This window comes from Scomber japonicus, chromosome 12 (genome assembly GCF_027409825.1).
Source record: "Scomber japonicus isolate fScoJap1 chromosome 12, fScoJap1.pri, whole genome shotgun sequence".
NCBI classification, from domain to species: domain Eukaryota; kingdom Metazoa; phylum Chordata; class Actinopteri; order Scombriformes; family Scombridae; genus Scomber; species Scomber japonicus.
Genome location: NC_070589.1, coordinates 11,945,172 through 11,956,092, shown reverse-complemented (window position 1 = coordinate 11,956,092; position 10,921 = coordinate 11,945,172). Strand labels below are relative to the sequence as shown.

The window sequence follows — 10,921 nt, the reverse complement described above, 5'->3', positions numbered from 1 at the left end:
GATCATTAAAAAGATGGATGGAAGGAAGGGAGGAAGGTAAAGAAGGAGGAGAAGAAAGAGGAGGCAGGAATGAAAGACAGAAGGAAGAAAAAGACATGAAAGAAGGAAGGAAGAAAGGACAGATGGAAGGAAAGAAGGAAGGAAGAAAGGACAGATGGAAGGAAGAAAAGGTAAAGAAGGAGGAGAAGAAAGAGGAGACAGGAATGAAAGACAGAAGGAAGAAAAAGACATGAAAGAAGGAAGGAAGAAAGGACAGATGGAAGGAAGAAAGGACAGATGCAAGGAAAGAAGGAAGGAAGAAAGGACAGATGGAAGGAAGAAAGGACAGATGCAAGGAAAGAAGGAAGGAAGAAAGGACAGATGGAAGGAAAGAAGGAAGGAAGAAAGGACAGATGGAAGGAAGAAAAGGTAAAAGAGGAGAAGAAAGAGGAGACAGGAATGAAAGACGGAAGGAAGAAAAAGAAGACATGAAAGAAGGAAGGAAGAAAGGACAGATGGAAGGAAATAAGGAAGGAAGAGAGGACAGATGGAAGGAAAGAAGGAAGGAAGAAAGGACAGATGGAAGGAAAGAAGGAAGGGAAGATATAAGGAAGGAAGGAATAAGGAAAGTGGGCTGGATCAGACCCCTCAGCGGGCCACATGTTTGACATCCCAGATATACACCATGTCCTTATAGCCACTATAACACAAGTATGAATACCCACCAAGTTCTTTTAGTAGAAATCTTTCACTTTTCACTGCTGACCCAGTTTTACAAACTTTGACCCAACAAAGCTTTATGAAACAATATTCTTTATTGAACTTTATTTTATAGGCTACATATGTGCAAACACTAATACAACAACAGGCATAGAAAAACATATTTACAACAGTACACTAGTGTAGCGGTTAAGAGCATTGCAGGTTGGTGGAGCTCTTCTTCGTGGCTTAAAAACCCGCTTCACTTACTGAAAGAGAAAAGAAGATTTTTGGTTAGACCCACAGCAGCAGGAAAACATCCACCTGGCATTTCAGATGTAGTCCAACCCCGTATAACACCCTAACTTAAAAGCTTCATGACCTCAGTGGGCTGCTTCTCTTACCTCTCCACCTCCATACCATTGGCGTGTCCGTTAGTGTCCCCGTTGGCTTTGTGAACGCCGTTAGTGTGAGGCTGGTCCGCTCCGTTGGTCTTAGCGTCGTCCTGCTTCACCTTCTTGACCGCGCCCTCCTTCACTGGACTCTCCTCTGGTTTCCTCTGAACACACACACACACACACACACACACACACTAATGAGACTGCTGGAGATGACATCGATACATTATAATCTATGAATATACAAGAGTTGTGTCATTGCATCCACTGTTCAAACTCTCAGCCCCCTCCCTCACCTTCTTTCTGACCAGGTGGGAGATGTCTGAGACTGGAGCTTTGGGGGCGGGTGCATTAGTAGAGCTGACCTCATTGGTTGATGTGCCGTTAGTCTGGGAGGGAAATAATGAGAAGAGTGAAAAAACTGACAATATATCCATAATATTGCACCACTTCATGTTTTCATATCTTCACTAAAAACTAACCTTTGAAGATGAGGAAGTGCTCACACTCTGTACAGTTGGAGTGGGGAATGCAGAGGAAGTGGAGCCTCCATCCTGACATTAAAATAAGAGATCAAATTAAGCTTTCATACAAGTTGACTTTTGCACACCCTGATATGACATATGCAGTGCTGAAATGGGACTGTTATTGAGATTGAAATGACCTTTATGATCACTTAAAAGAGTGACTGTGTTGCCAGACACTGAAATGAAACTTGTGGTTTAGTACTGATGTGTGAAACTAGACCTGTGTTTGTGATGTGAGGAGATGAACTTGTGCTTTTGGGTTTTTAAACGGGGTCAAGAGTGCATTGGGTAAAATATGTCTACACCGACAGTCTGTGTTCAACCGTCATCTGATACATGCTCAACTCTTACACCAAACCTGATGCCAGCTGTGGTTGACACCTTGGTGTAAAAAGGTGGAGGCTGACGAGGGCACAGCAGCAACCCATAAATAAACTAACCAATAAAAATCTGTTTGCTCGGTGCAGATTTGCGCCCACAGCGTGTTCACCACTTTCAACTAAAAAAAAAAAAAAAAAAAAACCCCACTGTGCAGCTTCACATTTGATAGATGTGACTGTTCTGCATACATCAGTGAAAGTGCAAACTGATCCTTTACACGTCTTAACATCTCACTACAGAGTAAACTATTGAGATTATTGAAATCTACCCAGCCCCCCCCCTCGCTCACCAGTACACCCTTCATAGCCTCAGTGTCGGTGCCAGCTGTTTTCAGGCCTTCTGTGGCATCCTCAACCTTCTCCTTGATCTCTGGCAGCAGAGCCTTTAGCTCCTCCATCTCCTTCCTCTCATCTGGCAGAGCCTCCGGACCCTCGGCCTTGTCCATCAGCCCCTGAAGTTTCTCTGTCAGACACAGCAGACATGTTAGTGAGCAAACACTGCAATGATTCAACCTGAAATAAAAAAACACTTCAGCCATGAACTAAACACAATGTGTGTTTAGTACAGTATGTGTGTGTGTGCACACGCTAGAGTGAGCTACACCTGGCTACACCTGGCTTACCCAGCCTGCTATTGATGACGGAGATGGAGCTGTTGAGCTCCTCGATGGCCTGGCTGTACTGCTGGTTCATGCTGTAAGTCAGACCCAGCTGGTAATGAGTCTCTGCGAGCAGGCGGCTGTCTGAGTCCAGGTGTTTCAGCTGCAGCTTCAGACACTCCTGGAAATCCTCCAGAGCTTGTGTGTAGTTTCCTGAAAGAGAAACAGTGATTTAAATATACAGGGTCATTTAATCCGGTTTGGGTTTTTTTTTTTTCCAAAAACATGCCCGTTTTGTTTTTTGCAGAAAATTGCAGCATAGTCCCAATAAAATTACCAAGGATTATTTTTCATCAATTGAACTGTTGATTATCCTTACAACTACTTATTGTACATCCCTGTAATACCAATTAAGATTTCCCAGAGTAGAGTTGTTGTTTTGGGTCATATTAAAAAACAGATGGAAAACTGCAAATTCTCACATGTGATGGCTGGAACCATTGAATGGTTAAATCATGTATCAAAAGGGAAGAAAAAGTCAATCAGTTATCCAAATACTAATTTAATATACATTTCAGCTCTACAAGAATGAGCCATCTCAAGCTGCTTCCAACCCCACAAATATTTGCATTTCAATACCGTAAACAGGACACAGCCATTTACAAGCATGAATGAACCCTCCACACAAACAGACTGAGTGTTAACTGTCATGCGAACTCGGCTAGAGTGTAGAAAAATGTTATTCAGTGATTGAATAGTACCTGATTCAGCTGAAACTTCACCCAGTTTGAGGTGAGTCTGGGCTGCCATCAGCTGATCCTCCTTCGCCTCTTTCCTTATTAAAAAAAGGGAAAAGAATGTGTTATTGTGGAAGCTGTAGCTCTGATTACTGAACTCAGATCTTCACAGCCGGTGCTTTCAGTTACCTCTTGTAGATGACTTTAGCCACTTCCAGCATCTCCCAGGCCAGTTGCAGGTTGTCCACCTCCTCATCGTCACTGTCCTGAAAACCAGTCAAAGACCAGTTTAAAACCAGTTTAAAACCAGGCACCTGCCGACCTTCCCGCTGTTTAATTATGCAGATCGGTCACGTACCTTTTCAGCAGCATCGTCTCCTTCGCCTTGTCCTTCTGCTTCACCCTCCACCTCTGCATCGTCCTCCTCTTCCTCGCCATCTTCCTCACCATCTAAAAAAAAACCAAACACTTGTTGAGATGAACAGGGCAACGTGCAATTACAGCCAATCAAGAGAGAGAAGGAAAGTCACCTTCAGCTTCTTCCTCTGGCTTATCTGCTGCCTGCTCTTCCTTCTCAGCCTCTTTGTTTTCCTTATTTTCATCAGATTTGCTTTCATCTCCATCCTCCTTTTTTGTTTTCTGTTCATCACCGGCCTCCGTCTTCTCCGCATCGCCCTTATTTTCTGCGTCTTCGTTTTTCTTCTCCGCCATGGCGTCGTACACCTGGACCCTCAGCTCGTCTCTGGTCTTCTCTGTTGAGATGTTTGATAGTAACAGTTAGGACTTAATATTCATGCTACTAGTGTTACTTAATATATAATAGCACAAAAAACCCCACTATGTCCTCACCATCAACACTTTCTGTGCTTTCAACATTGGAGTCTTTTGGAGGTTTTTCTTCATCCTCGCCCTCAGGCACTCCCTCCAGAGCATTGCCAAGGACAGAGTTCTCCATCCTACAACAACAGGATCAGTTCAACCAACAACCTAAAATGATCCCACACTAAAGGTAGATACTGTAGATTTCATATTTTTATGAAACAAGACTGGCGTGAAGAAGAAAAAATTAATTACCGTGCCAATTCCAACAGCGCTTTACCACACCAGAACAACGCCTCTCCACACTCATCAGCTGTGTCTCCGTACTTCTTAGCTCTGGAAACAAAAGAGTAGAGCTTGTTGAGATAAAAGAGGTTAAAAACCACTATTACAAATAACTTAGTGTGTGACGGTTATGACATACATCTATACACACACACATTGTTCCTGTGAAGTCACTTTCATATTTTCATGACTCCTCCATAATATTCATACTATATCCTCTGAATGTGCCCGCAACATGTTTTTCATATCCATAAGTGTTTTGTTGATCAATTATTGTCATTAAAGTGTCAAAAATGTCAGTTATAATTTCTTAAAGCTCACAGTGACATCTTTAAGTGTCTTGTTGCTGTGGTCACCAATCTAAAAACTTATTTATAGTCATGCAAAACACAGCAATGTGTTTCAAATGCTGTGCAACCTCAAATATTTGGTATTTTTGCCTTAAAAACATTAAAACATGATCAAAACTATTAACTTGTAGCACCTATCAACAGCTCTAGTTACATCAATGTGTTTCCCCTTTCCTAAAGTCATATATTAACCTACATTCATTTACACACCTGTGAGAAATCAGCCTGCAACTGCAAACTGTGTGTGAGCCTCATGTTTGCTAACAAGCAGAATATAACACTTTTACTGTAGTCTATACAGTCATTTTACTCTCGCAGGTGTCAGCCTCGGTTTCATTTAATACGACCTACAATGTGTTCCTTTTCAAAGCACTGAAGTTGAGTGTTAAGTCAGTGTCTGTGGGGACAGACGGGGTTGAAGTCTTTTGTGTGGTAGTTAACTCACAGCATGCCGCAGGCCTCCTGCAGGGCGCTCACTGCCTCCACAGCTTTCCCCATCACTAGGTGCTTCTTACCGGCGCCGATCAGCTTGTTGGCTTCTTCCATGGTGGCTGAACTGGACACAGAGAAAAGTTTCAACTCAACTTTATAACAAATAAATAAATAAATAAAAACACCGCACAGATCCAGCGTGTGAGTCTTATTCAGTGCAAGTCAAAAAAACACGTAGACAATATGAGCTAATTACATACCTTGACAAAGAGGATAAGGACGGAGAAGTGAAGTGGTGTGTGGAGGTCAAGTCTGGTCTGCAGCTGCTCAGACTTACTGCTCTGTTTCAATTTGGCGCGAAATATTCCTGTCTCTTCCGGTCCATTTCCGTGTTCGTAAAGCAGCGCGGGAGAACTCTTAAAGGCACAGAGCATCATGAATAATAATCAATCATTCAGTACATACAGATAAATCATGAGATAAATCAATATACTCATGATCAAATTAATTATGAAACATGGATCCAACTACTTAAAGTACACTAGTGAGTCAATTCCAAAATGTAATTATTTTAATTGTTCTTATTTTTTATTGATTGATTGATTTACTCACTTTTTTGCATTGTTAATTTGGCCTTGTTTTTAACTGATATAGTCATGATATTAGCCATGTATTCCTCTTTTTAAAAAAAAGTTTATGTTTATTATTATTATTAATAATGATAATAATTAACTATTTTTAATAATTATTTTATTCTATATTTATTTTAATTGTGTCTGTGTTTATTGTGTCTGTACCTCAGCACCAGTGAAAAGTTTATCCCTCATTCCTATTTTTAAAAAGATTTTAAATAAATAAAATGATGAAGAAGAAGGTGATGATGATGATGATGAATAAATGAATAAATGTACAGTATAATGTAAGCATTGTGATATAATGGATTCTATCATATCACCTTATTATGAACTGTAAATTTATTATTATTACATTTTCAGTTCATAGTTTCATATTGTTATTGCTATTTTTTATTTTTTGTCCATCAGTCGTGACTAAAAGGGCACAGTCACTTATTGGCTGTTGCTGTTTTGGGCTGCTTTATTAAATTAAAAATGAAGAAGACTGCAATTAAATAAAAATAAAAAATATAAAAAAGGCTCTTTGGGGAAGTAATGGAATTAAATAAGAATGACTTGCAGTAGACTCTTATCGTCTACAGAGTGAGGATGAAATTATATTGAATATGAATGAACAGAGTTTTAAAATCTTCTGAACTATTTCAGGGTTATATGTATTTTGATGACTAGATGTCCTATTTACTATTGATATTTATGATATTCATTTAATATTGAACATTTTGGGTCTCTATAACTTTGATGTAACATAGCTGTTTCATGAAAGCTGTTCAGTATAACAATAAGTGTGTGTGTGTGTGTGTGCGTGTGTGTGTGTGTGGTCTGACATAAGCTACGTTTGTGGACTTTAAATTAATTTTCCGACTTTCAAACCAGTTAAATGGGGAAAGCTTGTCCCAGCTGTGGACAACGACCATGTCCCCAATTAGGAAAAAAGATGATGTGGGGTTAGGGTTAGTGTTTGGCAAGTAGTGATTATGGTTAGGATTATGATAAGTCTCCAGGAAATTAGTGTACGTCTGTGTGTGTGTGTGTGTGTGTGTGTGTGTGTGTGTGTGTGTGTGTGTGTGTGTGTGTGTGTGTGGTGGGGACATAAATCTGTTTACACAGTCATGTTTGTGGGGACTCGCTTCTCTTATGGGGACAAAAAGCAAGTTGCCTTAACATAAATCATTAATTTTAGGGTGAATGTTTGGTTTGGGTAAGGGTTTGGATTAGGCTTGTGGTGGTCAAGATTAGGATAAATCTTCAGAAATGACTTTAAGTCAATGTAATGTCCTCTGAAGGGATGGAAACAGAACTAAGTGTGTGTGTGTGTGTGTGTGTGTGTGTGTGTGTGTGTGTGTGTGTGTGTGTGCCTGTGTGCGTGCCTGTGTGCGTGCGTGCATGCAGAATACGTACATGCTGTCACGTCCTGCTGTGAGGGACAGTGATTGTGAGGCTCCCCTCTGAGCTCCTCCTGCTGACTCCACTGTGTCGCTGCCTCTTAAAGACAAGTCTGGACCTGGCATCCAATCAGCTTCACACTGAGACAATCCTTCTCAACCCCCTCAGACTGTCATCATTAGAGACGCAGCTTCAGCAGCTATAATTTCTCAGCGAAATCTACACACAACCACACAATACAGCTCATCCAGTTCATTCACACACACTGAGGTATTGCAGCATCTACGTGAATGGAAACAGTCTGGGTGAATTTATTTTAAGTGAAGCCAACATTGTAGTGCCTGTATGTTTTCATTCACTGTTGTAGAGGATAACAGTGTATTTCTACCTTTAAAGGAATAGTTTGATATTTAGGAAACAGCTTTTTTGCTGAGAGTGAGATGAGAAGTGATACTACAAACATTCAATGCTCAAGTTACTCAAAGAGGAAGACACAGAATTTGTTCTCAAATATTAGATCAAGGGTGCCACTGTACAGCCATCTTTCAATCCACCACCAGCTCTGTTCAAACATTTGTTTTTTATACATTTTTGTGGGGATGAGAGTAAGCACAATGACGGAAATGAGTGCTCTTCAAACAGCGGTGGAGCAGATGCACCAATTATGGGCATATTGTGAGACAGGAGATGAACACGGGGGAGCGTTTGATCACTATAGCCCACTGCGGCGCTTCTAACAGGAGGTTATTGTGTGTCCCCCTCTTATCTGGCCATTGATGCGGTGCCCATGGCAACTGCATGCAAAGACATCACTTGGTGACACTGGACAAAGGAGGCACGGTGGAGGGGCTGTTTGAGCAGATAACAGCCTGCTGAACTAATCATCTCAGAGAAAAACAGAACAGGTTTTTTCACTTAAATGATGGTTTGAGAAACATACTCTCTAATTTCCAGAGATATAAAAATGCCTACCTGTCAGCATCTCCACGCACAGAGCTTTGGCAAAAACTGTACTTTTGTAGTGAGGCATTTTGGCATTAGAGTCACAACTGTTTTTTTATGTTGATGAGATTCACCATAAATAAGTTTAATGTGAAACTCCTGCCAAACTATTTGTTGTGGGTGTGTATTAGTTATCACGGACAAGGCTTCATGTCATGTACACAGTATGATAGGCTTGGAAAGTAAAAAGTTAGACTGGTTAGACTTGCTAGACAAGGTCAGTTGTTAGGGATCAACACTTTTTCCAAAAAACAGACACCCTGGTTCATGAAACATTGGGAACAGTGTATCATGCAATTACAAAAAGGCAGATAACATTTTAAAATCAATGTTAAACTATGTCCTAATACATTATGACACTTGGGAATAGAGAGGAATAAGAAAAGGGTCAGAAATTATATTAATTTGACACACTCTTAACAACTGTCCTGTAGAGTAGCACCTCTCAGTGTGACTTCACAACCATACAGACAATCATTAAAGACGAGTGTATGACATATCCAATCAGCAGAATACAGCCTGCAGGTCCACTACGTTTAATAAGAGTTACATCAAGGAAATCAGATGTCATGTTGCTCCTTAATACTAAAAATACTACAATATACAATAACTCACAGAACAGGTAGTAAAGTGTCAGTTATTGGAGTGAATGAAAGGCAGCCACAGTGAGGAGGAAATGAGACTTAAAATGCCTTCTGGTGTCCACAGGATAAGTACAAAGTGTTGCAACAGTTCATGACTCGCACGGTGTGTCTGACTGTAAATCCATAATAGTTTTCTTGTTAGTGACATTGCAGGAAACATGGAGGAAATTGGCTGGCATATTCAGATGTCTTAGAGAACTTCTATAATATTGATTTTCTCATGAAGTGTTCACTGTCTTTTATTCAAATATATGAAGTATATTGATTTTGTTTTGGTTATTAAGAAGTTCAAAAATGATAGATGTGTGTGCTGGTGGTATTGTTTTGATCTGTTTTTGGGAACTTCCTCTTCCATTAGCATTTCTCCTAGTTCCCTCTCAAAGCATGTGAATATGTATTCTCTTTTGTATCTTTTGAATCATATGTTGCATTTTTTTCAATGATTTTCAGTTTTGTAGCTTCAGTGCATCATGGGCAACTGATTTCACAATGTAAGTCTTTTTCAGGGCTAAATCTGAACCTTTTAGTCCATGGTCTGTCTGGTTGAAGTGGGGCTATGACACCAAGGAACTTGGCATACGAAATGAATATGGATTAAATGAAGGAATTCTGGGTGAAAAATACAAAATCCCCCTTTAAAACGTATCATTTAGACGTCCAAAGAGCCATACAACACCAAGGATATGCCCCCATGCCGGTGACCTGGTGCTGCCAGTAATTTATAGCCTGAGTCGGAAAGTTTGTTTTATTGTAATCTTTATTTATTCAGGGAAGTGTCACTGAGAGTAAGCTTTTCTGTTACAGGAACTCCCTGATCACATTCACAATGTACACACATTTACACCACGAAGCTGCCCAGGACAACCAGTCTGATCTGACGGCCACTGAGCAGCATTAAGGGCCTTGCTCAAGGGCACCTCATTAGTGGTAACGACAGGGGCCCCTGGGAGGGGCAAGCACTGCTTTTTCACTTTCCAGAGAAAGACTTATCCTGTCAGTCCAGGAATTTAATTGACAACCTTCCAGTCACAAACTTGCTTCTCTTATCTTTAGGACATCACTACCTGAAGGTTATTGTGAGGTAACTAATAAGTCACTGATAAAGCACTATAAGCACACAATAGAGTGCAGGTTGGAGCAGCATATAAAGAGAAAAATGTTTAATGTCTGTTTACAATTACAATGGCTCCACATATAGTTATGGAAAATAACTAAGTACATTTACCCAAATACTGTACTTAAGTACAATTATAAGGCACTTGTACTTGAGTATTTCCACTATATATTCAGAGGAGAATATTGTATTTTCTACTCCCTACATTTCTTTGACAGCTTTAGTTTCTTTTAAGATGAAGATTTGACACAATGGATAATATAAAAAGCTTTTAAAAATAACACATTGTTAAAGATGAAACCAGTGGTTTCCACCCTTTTTGTCTTTTGACATCTTACAAAAAGCAGTATGTAGTTGGGGTCACATTTCAGATGTCTATGAGTTGTTAACAGCTCCACCAAATAGTGATTTTTCCCTTTAAACTTCTCACATGGTTTCATTTCAATGAATGTTTAAATGAGCCAGTATTTCATAAAAAATCAAAGATTAGATTATTGTGTATGAGACCTTTGTTTTTTTCCTTTTTCCTCTCCTATTAATGATCTCAATTATTAATTTATCTGGTGACACTTTGGAGGGGCTTGACCCGTAGTAAGTTGGGAACCACTGGACTAAATGAGCTAACTAGAGGGACCAAATCACTACTTTTACTACAGTACTCAAGCTGATAATATGTAATTTTACTTGTGTAGCATAGGGTTTACACTGCTGATTGGTAAACTGCTTTTACTCAAGTAAAGGATCTGAATACTTGTTCCACTACTGTCCACATCCTGTAGGAGGTTGGGTCATATGATAAAGCCTCATGACTCTTTGACCCATGCATAGCTGTTAGCGTGGATTAGGGGGCTGTTTGCCATTAAAATCTGCTCTTTTTTGGAGTTTCAGATGAATGGGTTGAGTCTTAAGAATCAAAACTGCCTGCTCTCTACTCCTGG

The 10,921-nt window shown here is 40.0% G+C and overlaps 1 protein-coding gene across 2 annotated transcripts; it reads right to left on the bottom strand.

The window, feature by feature from the left end:
* Positions 1-787: 787 nt before the first annotated feature.
* On the bottom strand, positions 788-5,536 carry LOC128369049 (nuclear autoantigenic sperm protein-like). Of its 2 annotated transcripts, none has more exons than XM_053330004.1 (14): positions 5,466-5,536; positions 5,219-5,329; positions 4,394-4,474; positions 4,169-4,275; positions 3,850-4,071; positions 3,678-3,769; positions 3,509-3,585; positions 3,344-3,417; positions 2,607-2,795; positions 2,274-2,446; positions 1,559-1,630; positions 1,373-1,465; positions 1,083-1,237; positions 788-947 (listed from the first exon to the last, which is right to left on the bottom strand). In XM_053330004.1, the coding sequence occupies exons 2-14, from the start codon at positions 5,317-5,319 to the stop codon at positions 941-943; spliced, it is 1,443 nt and encodes a 480-aa protein (XP_053185979.1). In that variant the 5' UTR covers positions 5,320-5,329; positions 5,466-5,536; the 3' UTR covers positions 788-940. The 2 variants fall into 2 exon arrangements, with proteins under 2 accessions (XP_053185979.1, XP_053185980.1); XM_053330005.1 differs by having other exon boundaries at positions 5,219-5,324; positions 5,466-5,535.
* Between the last annotated feature and the right edge of the window lie 5,385 nt (positions 5,537-10,921).

Bases quoted from the DNA above. Each gene is read 5' to 3' on its own strand.
- LOC128369049 (XM_053330004.1), bottom strand. From the start codon at position 5,319: ATGGAAGAAGCCAACAAGCTGATCGGCGCCGGTAAGAAGCACCTAGTG. The intron at 2,796-3,343 runs GTACTATTCAAT...TTTCTCTTTCAG, and splicing joins TGAAGTTTCAGCTGAATCAG to GAAACTACACACAAGCTCTG. The intron at 1,238-1,372 runs GTGAGGGAGGGG...GTGTGTGTTCAG, and splicing joins CCCACCTGGTCAGAAAGAAG to AGGAAACCAGAGGAGAGTCC.